General features: G+C 49.2%; 1 protein-coding gene across 1 annotated transcript; it reads left to right on the top strand.

Moving 5' to 3' along the window:
* Positions 1-9,861: 9,861 nt before the first annotated feature.
* Positions 9,862-15,707, top strand: c1ql1l (complement component 1, q subcomponent-like 1-like; the record flags this gene model as incomplete). The annotated part of the gene is made up of 2 exons (XM_080542235.1): positions 9,862-10,572; positions 15,528-15,707. The coding sequence occupies exons 1-2, from the start codon at positions 9,934-9,936 to the stop codon at positions 15,705-15,707; spliced, it is 819 nt and encodes a 272-aa protein (XP_080398361.1). The 5' UTR covers positions 9,862-9,933.
* Between the last annotated feature and the right edge of the window lie 347 nt (positions 15,708-16,054).

Here is a 16,054-nt window from a genome sequence, read left to right as displayed (position 1 = left end):
CGCCTTTATCCAAAGCGCTTTACAACGGCCTCTCATTCACCCATTCACACACACACATTCACACACCAATGGCGGCAAGTTACCATGCAAGGCGCCGGCCCGCTCATTGGGAGCAATTTGGGGTTCAGTGTCTTGCCCAAGGACACTTCGAGATGTGGCCAGCCAGGGCTCGAACCGCCGATCTGCTGTCCTTGCGATCATTAAATGGCGGCTCTACCTCCTGCGCCACAGCCGCCCCACAGAGCACAAGTATTTCATAGAAATGTCCCACACAGACAAAGCTATGCTGTATGCACATCATCTTCAACCAGGGGAATCTTGAAGGCGTTGTCCTTAGCTCAGGGACCATGTCGTTCTTTGCCAGTGGGAACGAGGAATCCTCCTCTCTACTCCCCCTTATTTCCAAGACTGCCATCAAGGGCATGACAGCCAAACTGAGTCACCCACCTCTGGCTTCACTCTCTGTTGTGTCTCAAACTCCCTCTGGTTGATGCACACAATGCGCCTTGCTGCTAGAGCCACGGATAATATTATTAGATTACGCTTGTATTCAATATTGTATTACTCTCTCTTGCTCACACACACACACACACACACACACGCATGCACGCATGCACACACACACACGCACTGTGATTCTTTGGGTATACCCGCAATTATGCATTTCTGTCCTCTAGGTTACATCATAGGAAGCGCATGTCAAAGAAATGCTTCAACAGAAACATTGAACTGAAAACATTTAGCCTACACGTTGATTTAATCTCACTACTACTACATGACAATTTATTGTGGGGATGCTCAATTGATCCAGCATGGTGACTATTTTGGGAGATCAACAATGGACATTATTACTGTATGAGAAAATATGCATCATAAGTTTTCTAAACAACTAAGGCAAAGGATGTGTACAGCTTGGGCCACTGCAATTTTAAAGACAGACAAGAGGGCACTTATCTGCCCAAGAATTCTTCAATTGGTTAAGTGAGCAAATCATTGTAGAAAACTACAGACCTGTCGGTATTTTACCTTTAGTAAAAGTGGCTGAGAAATTGGATAAAGGTGGTACACCAGACACACCACCAAACAGGCAAGGAAAATCATGTAAGTCCTCCCACCCAGCCTCACCTCCTCTTCATCCCTCCTGTCCTCTGGCAGACATCACTGGACGTGGGGAAGTGACTGCTCCAGCCAATCCCATCCAGACACTGAACTCCCTGCACTGAAGACAAATTCCACCAACTTCGGTTGTGTGGCGACTGGCAATAAATCTTTAAAAAAAAACTCCAGGCACAGGAGGATGAGGAGGACCAATAAACAGGGCAACTTCAATGCGACGACGGACACCCCTAAACCAATCACAAATGCTCCTCCTCACAAAATTCAACATCGACTTTGTAAAATGTAAAGTAAGATTTTGATCAGTGGGTCAACATCTTTTTTCTAGTTTCATATATTCAGTTGATATCATCAAATGTTTGTTGATCCACATACTTTATTCAAATAAAACATGTTTCGGGCATGCCAACTCCTGACAAAAAGCGCCCCAGCAACTACAGGAGCATACATAGGAGTATCAGGGCCACATTATCTCATACCAAAATTGGCCCAATTGCCAACCCTCCAAATCTGTATTCTGTCTGATTACTGTATACAAGGAATCATTCATGTTACAGAAAAGGCTGAGCAAAATGGATGACTTATGATGGCACTCATAAAACACCTTTTCAGGAGGAGGGGTTGGCAGGTTTTGGCACAGGCATTTAAATAATCTTTACTTATTTTTACTAAACGATATTTTAATAAGTGGTTATAAGTGGGTATTTGAGAATACAGTTATTGTAACCAGGGAGTAGCTAAAAGGACTGTAGAATTTAGGAAGGGGCTGGTTATCTAACTAACTCTAAGCTAAATAGGCAGTGTAGGAGGATACAGGCAGGGGGCGCCAGCAAACCGTTAGACTAGCAGTTACTATCGTTAGCATTAGCATGGGAATTAGCATTAGCATTAACATTGGAATTAGCATTAGCATTAGCCTTGGAATTAGCATTAGCATTAGCCTTGGAATTAGCATTAGCATACAAACAACTAACACACGGTAACGGTGTCACATATGAACAAACACATTTATTTACATAACTGATGTATACATCCCCCGATATATACACTCCCTCCCCGCCGGCCACACACACACTCACTCACTCATAGTATCTGGCCTGAACAGGCTTATAGTCCCGGACTGTGGTGCGCGTTGAGGCCTGGTCGGATGGCATGTGCGTCGAGGAAGGTAGCAGACAAAAGGGGGGGGGTGACGTAGCAACGCGGAGGGAAAGGGCCTTCTTCGTGGTCCACGACGAGGTGAAGGGCCCAGGTCCGGTGGTCCACGTCGAAGCTCCGATGGAGTCAGCGTTCGGTCGCAGTCCGCTCGTGGAGGCGACGATTCTGTCCAGTTTGGCGTCTCGCGTGGTCCAACGTTAACAGCCGGCTGCTGGCAAGGCTGTCTAACGGGGACACAACTAAACTGGGCTACAGTGGTAAACGCAATAATCACTTTCCTGGCGTCTTCAGCTGCTGCACGGTGTGCGTGTTACTGAATCCGCCATCTTAGATTGACTTCTCGTTACTCTCTCTCGTTTGGTCTCTCTCGTTCTGATTCTCATCACACACTGACACACTGAGCACTTCCGTTCCTATATATACACCACCGAACCTAGCATCCGGGTCACGGACACACCCCGGATATACCACGTCATCAAACATATACATAAACATTACAATAACAATACATACACTTCACGAAACGTATATGAATAGTATAGAAAATAACAAAGGAAATAACTGGGGCAAAATAGGGCTGGTTTGGGGAAACTAAACTGGCTCTAAACTGTGGGCCTTCACAACAGCCGCCCCATGAAACCCTCGGTTTCAGTTAACTAAGGAAGGCACACTGGCTAGGCTGCTCTAGCAGCGTGAGGTAGGAGGTGATAGTGTCCTTGGTAATTTGAGGGAGCTCAATCAGGCGTGCCACAGGTCGGGTGTAAGTGCGACCACCAACGTCCACGATGGCCGTCCGCACCCTTCCATCCGGACCCGGCAGGACCTTGGTCACTCTGCCTGTCTGCCAGGCGGCGCGTGGAAGGGACTGGTCGATCGCCAGTACCACGGCACCTTCGGACAAGTTGTCTCTCTCCCTCAGCAGAGTCTTCTGCTTCTCCTCGTCCTCTTCCTGAGCTGCTTGGCTTGTTCCTTCTCCTCCTTAGCCAGGTAAAAGAGGACGTCTTCATAGATCTCAAGCCTGTCTCTTTCTGGGACACAGCTCCAGACGTCCAGCTCTGCAAACATCTGCTCTGCTTTCTTGTATCTGGTGGTCGAGGACATTTGTCATGGTTCTCCAGGAATCGCTGATACGTCTCTTTAGACTCCTTGTACTTGATCCTGACCTCCTCCTCCGTCTTGGGGTCCTCTCTATACTGCAGCACCTCATTGACTACCTCTTTGGTCTGCACCTGGGGCTTGGTGTCCTTCCACCTCTGTATCTCATCCCTGAGCTGCCTGATCTCCATCTCTGACTTCTCTGTCTGGTGGGTTTTGTCCACAATCTCGTTGCGGAGTTTCTCCAGCTCGCTCTCAGTCTGCGGGTCAGTCTTGTACTTGATGACTTCTTTGATGATTTCCTTGATCTCCACCTGCGGGCCTCTGTTTCCCAGCATCTTCAGCTCATCTGGGTTAGTCGTCAGCTGTTGCTCGGTGTCCCTGTATCGTCTCTGCTGCTCCACAAGGTCCATACGAAGGTTGGCTACCTCATTCTCGGCCTTCGGATCGGGTCTGACAATCTCTCGCACCTTCTCCTGAACTATAACCTTTGAGTTTTCGGTTCGGACATGGAGGGATGACGTAGCTCTCCCGTCTCTATCTCTCCCCTCGGTAGCGCCTTGGAGGGCCCACCCAAGCGCAGTCTTAACAGCCATCGGGCAGCCTCGTGGTCCTCTCAGCGGAGGACGGAGCGACACGATCAGTTCAGCGTTGTCCGAGCCGATGAGAAGGGTTGGCTCCGCTCCTTCTATCGGATGTAGGTCTACTCGCCGTAGGTGGGAATATCTTGCGCGTAATCTCTCCAGGGGGTAGTCGTAGCGGGAGAGCGCTAGCTGGTCTGCGGTGAAGACATTTCGAAGCCGATATCTGTCCGACGGCCGCCCCGCCGGGGAGATAGAGAAGTTGATTCTCGCCCCGGTGACCTCTTTAAGGTCGCGACGTATCGTGCGCAGAGTCAGCTTCTCCTCAGTCCCGTGGAGCCCCAACTGGCGCACTGCCTCCTGGAGGAGGATGGTCCGTTCCGACCCGTCGTCTAGAACGGCGTACGTGTCGTACACAGCGTTGTTGTGGTGAAGTCGGACCTTCACCACCTTCAGTAGGACCTTGGAGCCGCTGCTCCGGGCTGGGTCTAGGTAGTAGACAGGTGTTGCCTCTTCCGGTGCGCTACCGGACCTAGGGCTTCTGGTGCCCTCCGTGGACCTGGCGAGGGAGACCTCGTGTAAGATGTTGAGGTGGACCTCCTCACAGCGGTTGCACTTTCTCCTCAAGGTGCAGTTCTTAGCCAGATGGTCGCGCCCACAGTTCCAGCACCTCTTGTTCTCCTCGAGCCACCTCTGCTTGGCCTCGGTACTCAGGTTGTTGAAGTCACTGCACTCATTGAACCAGTGCTCGCTGGTGCAGTACGGACATGGCGGTGGACCTCTCCGTCCCTTTTGATGGGGTTGAGAGGAATCCTTTCCCTCAGGTCGGGCTTTCCTCTCTCTCCGAGGCTCCTCCTCCGTGTGCAGCACTCCTACTGGGCGTCCTCTGTTCGAGCTCGGCCCGTCCCAGCGGTCTCCCTTCTCCCTCTCCTTCTTCGGCTCAGCGTAACCCATGGCGTCTACGTTGGTGTCATGCACTTCCTCCAGTAGGAACTCCGCGAAGGCAGCCATGCTCAGACCCAACTTCCCGGGGTTACGAACGCGCTGCTGTCGCCGGAACCTCTCCTGCCGGAAGCGTGGGATCTTGCGGAGCAGCCGCTCTACGTTGGAGGTGCTGTTGATCTCGCTGGCGCCAGCTGGGCCCTGCGTCTTCAGCATTCCAACCAAGGTGTGCACGCGGAGCGCGAAGTCATCCAGCGCCCGGTCATCCTTGATGGGGGCCTGCTGTTCGAGGGCTTGCAGTTCAGCAAGGGCGTGGTTCCAGGGACGACCGTAGCGGGCATCCAAGTCGGCGAGCGCTCTGGTGTAAGGTGTCGGTGCGGAGGCATGGGCCAGAACCATGTTGTGGGCTCTGGGGTTCCTCACATGCTGAAGGAGAATCGCATATTTGTAGGACTCTGAGCAGGAGTCGTCCAAGAGCGTGTCTAGGCAGATGCGTAGCTCCACATACTGGCTCCTGTCCTCGTCCTTGAAGAAGGGGAACTTGGGTCCCTCCACCTGGGGAAACATCCTGTAGTGGATGATCGGGGCTGGAGTGACGGTCTGGGTGTCCGGCCTGCATGCATTTTGGTGCACTGGAGGACCTAGGAGTGTGCTACGCTCTTGGGGGATGGCTCCCCTCCCGGGCAGCGACGCTGGCTCCCTCTGGGCCGCGTAGCGGTCGGGTCCCTGGTCCTCTTCCTTCCAGGTGGTCAGCTGGGCCTGTAGTTGGACAGTCATGGCGGGGGTCATGGAGCCATCGGCGGGGGGTTCAGGAGATGGCACTCGAGAGGGCCGTGCGGATGATGCTCTGGAGCTACGGGCCGACGGAGCTCTGCTGATGCACACGTCGCGCATGGTCTGCATCATTTCCTCCATCTTCTCTGCGTGCAGTTGCTCTCTCGCCATCTGCCTCTCCGCCGCGCGTTCCGCCCCCTCCATCTGGAGGCGCTCGCGCTCGTACTGGATGCGTTCCCTCTCTAACGCCTCCTGGCGCTGTCTCTCCGCCGCACGTTCCGCTCCGTTCATCTGGAGGCGTTCGCGTTCTAGCGCCTCCTGGCGCTGGAGGCGTTCACGCTCGAACTGGAGTCGTTCCCGCTCTAACGCCATCTCGGCCTGTTGGCGCTCCCGCTCTAACGCCATCTCGGCCTGTTGGCGCATACATTCTGACAGCGCGGCACTACTCCCTCTGGAGTGCAGGCTATCCGCCCCAGAGGCAGAACTGCCCACAGAAGCCCTGGACCGGGAGGAAGCCACTGAACGGCAGGAGCTAGGTCTCGAGCGCGCCGTACTGGGAGGCAGATCGTTAAGGCTGAGGCCCTCCCTCTTCCGCCCGCAGGCGCTGTCGGACCGGGCCTCTCCTTCCTGCTCTTCCGTTTCTACGGCAAAACCCTGCTGTTCTGCCATCTCATCCTCAGGCTGGTGCTCGTTGATGGCTGTCTCGGTGCTAGCCACCCGCGCGCCGGCGGACACCTCGGCCTCTCCGACCACCGTATCCCGTGGAGTGCGCTCCTCGCTACCACTCAGTGAGCTTTCGAGCTCAAGCTCATACTCCTGTAACCTCGGAGGCAACCGCGGGACTCTCTGTGGTCGTGGCTCTGGCTCAGGGGGCGGAGAAGGGGGGGTAACTGTCTGGTCTGGTTGGCTGCGCTCAGCCATGCTATCACTACACTACCTATCCGGCTCGAAGGACCAATTGTAACCAGGGAGTAGCTAAAAGGACTGTAGAATTTAGGAAGGGGCTGGTTATCTAACTAACTCTAAGCTAAATAGGCAGTGTAGGAGGATACAGGCAGGGGGCGCCAGCAAACCGTTAGACTAGCAGTTACTATCGTTAGCATTAGCATGGGAATTAGCATTAGCATTAACATTGGAATTAGCATTAGCCTTGGAATTAGCATTAGCATTAGCCTTGGAATTAGCATTAGCATACAAACAACTAACACACGGTAACGGTATCACATATGAACAAACACATTTATTTACATAACTGATGTATACATCCCCCGATATATACACTCCCTCCCCGCCGGCCACACACACACTCACTCACTCATAGTATCTGGCCTGAACAGGCTTATAGTCCCGGACTGTGGTGCGCGTTGAGGCCTGGTCGGATGGCATGTGCGTCGAGGAAGGTAGCAGACAAAAGGGGGGGGGTGACGTAGCAACGCGGAGGGAAAGGGCCTTCTTCGTGGTCCACGACGAGGTGAAGGGCCCAGGTCCGGTGGTCCACGTCGAAGCTCCGATGGAGTCAGCGTTCGGTCGCAGTCCGCTCGTGGAGGCGACGATTCTGTCCAGTTTGGCGTCTCGCGTGGTCCAACGTTAACAGCCGGCTGCTGGCAAGGCTGTCTAACGGGGACACAACTAAACTGGGCTACAGTGGTAAACGCAATAATCACTTTCCTGGCGTCTTCAGCTGCTGCACGGTGTGCGTGTTACTGAATCCGCCATCTTAGATTGACTTCTCGTTACTCTCTCTCGTTTGGTCTCTCTCGTTCTGATTCTCATCACACACTGACACACTGAGCACTTCCGTTCCTATATATACACCACCGAACCTAGCATCCGGGTCACGGACACACCCCGGATATACCACGTCATCAAACATATACATAAACATTACAATAACAATACATACACTTCACGAAACGTATATGAATAGTATAGAAAATAACAAAGGAAATAACTGGGGCAAAATAGGGCTGGTTTGGGGAAACTAAACTGGCTCTAAACTGTGGGCCTTCACAACAGTTATAGTAGTTTATAATATCAATAAGTGAACTACATCTTATTTAGAACAAATGTGTTTTGTCCACTCCACTGAGTTTAATGTTGTTTTTTTGGCTCACTGTTTCCATAGTAGCAGTGCTGTGTATGATCTTTGTAGGATATTGACTAAACACTTTCCGAGGATCCTTATATAGAAATCCTGTACGTCCCAAACCTGACTTTAACCTACGACCCAAACCTGACCTCAAATATCCTGCTCAAATCCTGTATCCTAGTGAAATCTCACGAGATAGATTATAGGATCTCTGAATATGCACGTAAAATCCTGATAATACTGCATTGGAAAACAGTCCCATCCAAAGATCCTGCCTGTAAGAAGAATCATGGTGAAAAAAAAAAGAAAAACGTACATAGTGATTAATGACATTTATTTTAAAAGATAATTAAAACATACAACTCATTAGGTCAGGTTGCACTAGGAAATTCTCCTTTCTACTCCCCCTCATCTCTGAGGCGATACAGTCAGGGGCATGACAGCAGTATTGAGTCAACCACCTCTGGCTTCACTCTCTGTCCAGCCTCAAACTCCCTCTGGGAGATGACCCGGCTTAGTGCCCCTGGAGCCACGGAAAGGCTTGTGTTCAATATGAGGCAGTGAGAGATGTACTTCATCACAGCCGAACTCCCACTGGTACAGAAGACATGCTGATGGATGGATGACTGGAGGATGCTGTGTAGAGGACATTGATGTATGGAGAAGGTCACGGCTTGTTTGGACACTGGATCAACCTGCGGGCACCTGGCATTGGACCAATACGTGACACTGTGGTGGAAAGGTGTCGCATGACGTCAATTCTGAAGTCGCGCAAATGACCAAAAAGCGTCTTTTTGGGGGGGGGGGGGGGGCATATTATAAAAGTTTAAGTGTTGATGAGCCCACTCGATATAACAAACAACAGTTTTAGGATCACTAAATTCTTATAATTTGTGAATTGGATTCACTGTACAGTCTGCTGTAGGATACTGAGTAAATGATACATGGCTTGTAAACAAAAAGAAGGACTGTTTGGTCATCTAATTATGTGTAGTTATGTGTTTTTAGCATGTTGATGTTCTATCAGCTTATTGTGATGTGCTAAACATGCAGTTAGACGTTCATAGCGATGCTCCTTTCTAGCTTGCTAGCTACTAGCAGCTGTTTTGCGTGTGTTTTGATTCAGAGCAAGTTTCTCCGGTATTTGCTTTGAGGGGTACCAACATTCAATTTAAGCATATCTTCTTCAACTATTTCAATGTATGACACATCATTTGAAAGCTTACAATCTGCACTTTCATAATCTGGAAAAAAATGAAAAAATTACATTGCCCTACTTGAGGACTTTTTCACCAGACCCACCAGTCACATATTAAATTCTCTTTGTCCATGTTCATCTTACCCCAACATTGAAAATGCACGTACATAATCGACTAGTTGCCAGCTGCTTGCATAAGTGTATACTGTACGTCATGGTGTGACACACTACTTTAGAATCACTTCATACCGTAGGCTACATCCCTCCAATCTCTCCAACCTCTATCAGTTTTAATGATACCGTCATCATGGGACACTGACCCTAAATTAAACGGATGTGCAGAAGAATATCGTCCGATATCGTCTCGTCCGATTAGCTGCTAGCTGCTGCAAATGTCTGTTTTCTCCTCTTCCATTCACCTCACAGAGCATCTCAGAGTTTACAAATGAAGTCAATCAACATAAAAAGGATTCCCTTAGTTGTCCCTCTCTCTTTCTCTCCCTCTTTCTCTCTCTCTCTCTTTCGTCTTCCACCCAGACGAGAGCCCCCACCACTTGTTTTTCACCTCCCAATGAGTCATGTATATGTGAGTGAGCGGTGAGCGTGAGCGTGAGCGCACGGAGCTCCCTTTCTCTCTTACGCACTCTTCTTTTTCTCTCACACTGTCTTTGCTCTCTCCATCCCCCTCACTCTCGTTTTGATCACTGTGTCCCCCTTTCCCTCCCTCCCTCTCTATCTCTCTCGTCCTCTCTCCTGCACTCACAGACACTAACCCACACTCACTCACTCACACACTCTTGCATTTGTTTTTTTTCTCCTGGGAATCCCAGCGTCTCTCCTCCTTTTGAAGCAGTTGGACAAGCGTGCCCCCTCTCCAAGCAGTCACCATTCCAGCCCCGGCGAGTTCCACGCTGGCAGCGCAGCCCCATCCTCGGCTAAGCCTCCGGAGGAAGACCCTGGTGGCGGCTGCCGTGGGGGTCATGGTGGTCCTGGTGCTGGTGGTCCTCATCCCCGTGCTGGTCAGCTCGGTGGGCACGGAGGACAACACCAGCCACTACGAGATGCTGGGCACCTGCCGCATGGTGTGCGACCCTTTCCTGAACACGGGCACGGGCACCGCCACCGCCACCGCCACCAACAGCCTCCAGGCGGAGAAGAACGAGGCGGAGGCGGAGGCCCTGAGCGACCACAGCATCGGCCCCCCGCTGCCCGCCTACGGGGGCCACGGGCCCCACCACGGCAAGACGGGACGTCCCGGGAAGCCCGGACCTCCGGGGCCGGCCGGAGAGCCGGGGCCGCCGGGGCCGAAGGGGCCCCCAGGGGACGGGGGGGACGTCGTCGTCAGGACGACAGGTACGCAGGCTGTCACAGGAGGGATCAGCACGTCCAGCTACACCACCGCCCCCAGGGTGGCGTTCTCCGCGGGACTCCGGAACCCGCAGGAAGGCTACGAGATCCTGAGGTTCGACGACGTCGTGACTAACATGGGCGCTAACTTTGACGGCTCGGCGGGCAAGTTTATCGCCAAGATCCCCGGTACCTACTTCTTCATCTACAACGTGCTGATGAGAGGAGGGGACGGTACCAGCATGTGGGCAGACCTGATGAAGAACGGCCTGGTGAGTGATTTACATTTTTACTAAACTCTTTTATATTTATGCTTTTATACTGTATTTTGGATTCCTGGATGTAAAAGGTATTTGAGATAGCTTGTAAATACTTTAAAGCAATTGCTTGATGGGTGGGGTTGCCAGATGGGTGGGGTTTGCACATTTGGGGGGCGATCCATCGTGCCCAGGCAAATTCAACCGAATAATTTCAAATGCTATTTGAAACCAGGTCTTCTTGCATGTCACACGTACTCTAGTACACTTGATTTCATACCACTCACAATGTGTGAAGACACTAGTCTGTGTGAAGGGGTCAGATAGTATCTGCTGTTCAGTATAGGGTGGGGGCACCAGGGTGAGGGTACATATCGTGACAGAATATAGAATTGTAATGAAGCAAATCATTTTAGTGAAGATATGATTCTTGAGTTTCACCTCTTTCATGTCCATACATTTATTTATTTTTTCTAATCTGAATTAACTTCCTGACTTGACTGAGCTGTAAAGGAATTGACAAACACTGATATTTACACTGAAATAAAACGGACATGTAAACAACAAAATGTTTGTCTCTAAAAAAATGTTTTGATGTCCAGTGTTACACAGTTTCTCAAAATGAGAGCTCACTGGAGGAGGTTGCTAGGTGAAAGCTTGTGTAACTGCCTGTGAGAGAGCTTGTGTGTGTGTCAACCTAATGTATTATAGCAGCACATCAGTGCTGTGTCAACAGTGCAGCACTATCTCAGCTCCGCACGCACCAAGTACACCCTCCAGGTCCAGTCCAGTTCAAAGTTGGTGCTCTTTGATATAAATCATTATCAGTAACTTGAGTGTGCACTTGCATGAATCATTGCCTTTTCCAAAGGGCTTCAATTTACTTCTGCTAAAGTGAGTTGTGCATCATTACGTTTTGGTAGGCTGCTAAATTGGTAATTTCGTTCAGCAAAGATTCAGTTAGCGGAGGGCAGGTCTCCGGCAAAGAGTGGGTAGGGATCATTTCAGATGTCTATTGTCCTAGAAAATCAGGGTTTCACCTCAAATGTTTTAATGGAATTTTTGGAGAAATAAAATTACTGTAGGCTACGATCAGTTCAGTCAGGGACACTCATAGTCATAGTTTCACCATGTATTAAATATAAAATGGTTATACAGTTAGGTTTGACATATTTGGATGGTTCCGCTCTTTTGAGAGCTCCTGTCTGGGAGGCATAACTGACTACAACACATACATGTGTATTCAGCACTCGAGCTGAGAGGGGATGAGGAGGGATGAGGGGGGATGTCATCCCCCCTGAAATAAAAACAGTCAAAATCACCCCCCTTCTAAAACTTCCACCCCCCCCTTCCATCCCTTATGTCATTTTATCAATGAACGTGGTATTACTGCTATTTCAACATTTAGTTTTGCGCATATTGAGTAAAATACTGTGGCCGAGGGGGGGGGCACGCACACATGCAATGACATTTCTACCAAGTCACTGACACTGAAGTCACTGACACTGTGGGGATGCTAAAATTGTCGCCATATGATAAAATCCACCATCCCCCCTGATTTTCTTTTACAACTTGAGTACTGTGTGTATTACACATTACCCTGATAGATACAGACAGAGCAGAACCAAAGAAGGTGGACAACAAGCCCAATAAGCCTACGATGGTCCACCTGATTCAGTCTCAAAATGTTTTAACGGTTTAATGAACCTGTCTGACTTGTCTCATGTTTTTTTTTTATATCGATAATTTTCATCAGCTAAATAAATCGTCAATTTTCCTTTATCTCTCGCAACCACCAGTCATACAGGTAACTATAATTACCTGCCAATTTAGTGTAGTATTACAGTTGCCTACATGCATTTATGTGTATAATTTCATACCCTTTATTATATCATTTCATACCATACAGAAGCCAATTGATGCCCAAAGTTCACTTCCCATAGTATATAGACAGTAGTGTTCCCATAGTATAGTAGTGCAGTAATGTTGTAGGTCCTGTGTTCCCAAACGTTTTCGGCTTGTGGCACCAAATTGACATTAATATTTCTCGTGGCCCCAACAACTAGATCATGGGCCATGCCAAGGACATTACACCAGACACACCACCAAGTGAATTCTAATAACCTTGTCCTAAAAGATGCTCTAATTGGTTGAATTTGAACCCTGAAACCCTGAAACACTGCAATACAGGTACAATAACATGTAGACATTGTAAAAGTGATGTCCACCACCCGCTCCTGTATTACATCGGATCACCTGCAGGGGGCGACTAGCACTACAGTACATGTCATCATTAGCCGAATAAGAGGTTTAGGTTCATCAGGGGTAATGAACATCCAAGGGCGGGGAGGGGAGGAGGGAGGGAGGGAGGGGATGGAGGGATGGAGGGAGGGGAGGGGAGGAGGGAGGGAGGGAGGGGATGGAGGGATGGAGGGAGGGAGGGAAGGGTGAAGTCATGTCACCCTCCTCCCTTTGACATCCTTCATCATCCTGTCATCCTGACAGTACCCTCTGCGGGGCCCTCCAGGCCCGGTGACATTTTGCTCTTCACTTCCTCATCCGTCCGGCACTAATTAGAACCCTGTGCGTTCGTTTTGGTTCTCACTCTGATAGGGTACACCCAAACAGGCTGGAGGGAGATTACAGTTTTCATAAGAACAAGTCCAGTGAAGTTACAGCAGCCCCCCTCCTCCTCCTCCTCTCCCTCCCCCTCCCCAACATGGCAACCCATAAGTATGAGATATTTAGCTCGAGCTTAAGGATATGTCCTTCTTGTCCGTTGATCGGACTGGCCCGGGGGCGGTTTGAAGTCACAGTGTCACTTTGGTCGTCGTGGCGACGTGTGAAAGCGGTTAAGGCAATCCGCTCCGGATTTAGCATTGGTGAGATTTTTAAAACTAATTAAGACGCCTTGACACTCCCTTGCTCTCTGATTTCTAGCGTGCAACCTTGAGACATCTGACTGTAGCTAAGTGTAGGGGATTAATTTATCTGGCGATTCGACGGAGGCTAGCGTTTTCAGTTGAGTCACACACAGGCCTTATTCACTGTGGATAAAAAAAGAAGAAGAAGGATTTGCCATGGGAGACAGTTTTACAGGAACATCTTGATGTCTTGACTTTTTATGCAGTCCTCCACTCCCCCTAAAACAGTCCGATCCTGTATATAGAAATTCACTGCTAATAGGTGTTGCCAAGGAAATGCATGCCTCATCAAAGTCAAGGCTTGATGATGTTTGTCATTGTGAAACTCTTCAACACCCACTCTCGGGACTCCATCACTCTAAAAAAATGATTAACACTGTTGTTTTGCATTTGTAATTTGCTACATCGTGTTTGAATCACATCGTCCTTGGCGTTAGTCGTTTCTGAAAAGGGCACATTTTCCAGCAAGCCTTAGCAGTTTGCATCCCCTCTGCTGGCATGGCAGAGCTAAACTGAAGACACTGTGGTCAGATGGATCACGTTTGGAGGCCTGCACACATTGCTCCTTATGCCACCCTTTTTTTATTTTTACAATGTTGTGGACCTGATAAAGATAAAGATCCACATCCGATCGAAATGTGGCCATAAAAACGTGGCATTAGGAACAAAGTGTGCAGGCCTTATCTGTTATCCGTAACTTTGTCTGGGAGGTTAACACTAGAACAGCCATGAGAGAAAAGAAAAATGTTATATCTTTGCACTCGATCAAATTTCAGGACCCTCCTTTCATGACTTTTCCTAGATATGTGCGTTCTACCACCCAGTATCCTTACATTTTCAAAATCAAATCAGGATAAGCTAGTATAAAGCCGTTTTCGCTGTTTTTCTGTGTAGGAAGCAGGCTAATTTGTTGTGTAAATAGCAGCTTGAGCATTGTAAAGAGGCGGCTCTTTTAGTAGGTTAAAAAGGCACGGCTGTTCTAGTGTTAAAAGTGGTTTGCCTTGATCAAGCTGGGATGGGAGGGCCAGTAGGGGGGACCCCTCACTCTAGTCTAATGGCGCTTTTCCACTACCGGGCTGAAGCGGGCCGCATTTGTATCCGAGCCGTGCCGAGCCGTGCCTTACTTTCAGAAACGCTTCTCCATTATACGGGTCAACCCGGGCTGGCCCTGTAGTGGAAAAGCACCATAAGGGAACCACAACTGATTGGGGTACTGGCCAGCTTAGCACTAGTACAGCGGTGCCTTTTTACCTTCTCTTTTACAATGCAAAGCTGCTATTTACACACAACGACCTCTAGTTGGCCGCTTGTAAATTAGCCTGCTTCCTACACAGAAAAACTGAAAAATAGCATTATATTAGCTGATTCTGATGTGATTTTGAAAATGTAAGGATACAAGGTGGTAGAACGCACATATCTAGGGAAAGTCATGAAAGGAGGGTCCTGAAATTTGATCGAGTGCAAAGATAAAAAAAAAATGTTACTCACAGTGGTCAAATGACCCCTTAATGGCTGATTAGGTGTTAGGGTGCCATCCTTCAGTTAAGACGTTAAATGGTTTTGTCCTCGCTAAACTCCTCAAATGGCCTTCATACCTTCATGTCACCTAATTGGGCATGATTCATGCCTCACCTCCGCACGCTCCTCTGACGCTCCTCTGACGCTGATGTGTGGTGATGAGCTTCCTGACACAAAAAGATTGCTGTGGCATCACCACATGGGTGTTACACATTAGTAGTGACGAGGTGAGTTCTCCACCATCCAATCTGGAGCACACTGGGTTTAGAAAATCTACATAAATGCAATCAATTAATTTTCTGATTCCGATTATTTTTATCTCAATTTCATCGCTGCTAAAAGAAAAAACATAGACGTGACGTGCCATAAAATATAGAAACGACGCAAGGCCAGAAAGAACATTCTTCTTCTCCTTTTGTTCATACTAACACAATCTGTTGTGACATTGTTAAAACTCTTGTCCTCCCACTCGGTCTCTTTCGATCTCTACCTTTTCTCTCTCTCCTCTCTCTCTCTCTTTTTTTCCAGGTCAGGGCCAGTGCCATCGCCCAGGACCAGGACCAGAGTTATGACTACGCCAGCAACAGTGTCATCCTTCATTTGGACGCCGGGGATGAGGTCTTCATCAAACTGGACGGGGGCAAGGCCCACGGGGGCAACAGCAACAAATACAGCACCTTCTCAGGCTTCCTGCTGTACGCTGACTGAAGGGCCACCGTCAGCGCTAGAGGGCATTCACTTCACCTCTCTCACGTGAGGTGAATGTTTCCCGTAACCACAGATACAGGGTCAGATATTCGGTTGTTAAGTTGTGACGTGTTTCCCGGGTCCAACGTTGGCTGAGGAGGTGCTCTCTTCGAAATGCCGCAGTGCTGTGTCCCTTGTTGTGAATAGATCTGAGTCTAAAAAATGATTGAACTGTCATTCTACCGCTTTAGTACACTGGTACTCTGGTGTGGGGAATTTTTTTATTTGGACCCGGAAATTGCTAAACATCACGTGTCAGACTTAACAACCAAATTAGATTCAGGTTGGAATAGGCTAGGTGCACGATC

Source organism: Nansenia antarctica, assembly GCF_963989245.1.
Source record: "Nansenia antarctica genome assembly, chromosome: 11".
In the NCBI taxonomy this organism is placed as follows: Eukaryota; Metazoa; Chordata; class Actinopteri; order Argentiniformes; family Microstomatidae; genus Nansenia; species Nansenia antarctica.
Note: the sequence above shows the minus strand (reverse complement) of the source record. Positions and strands in the feature narration are given on the sequence as shown.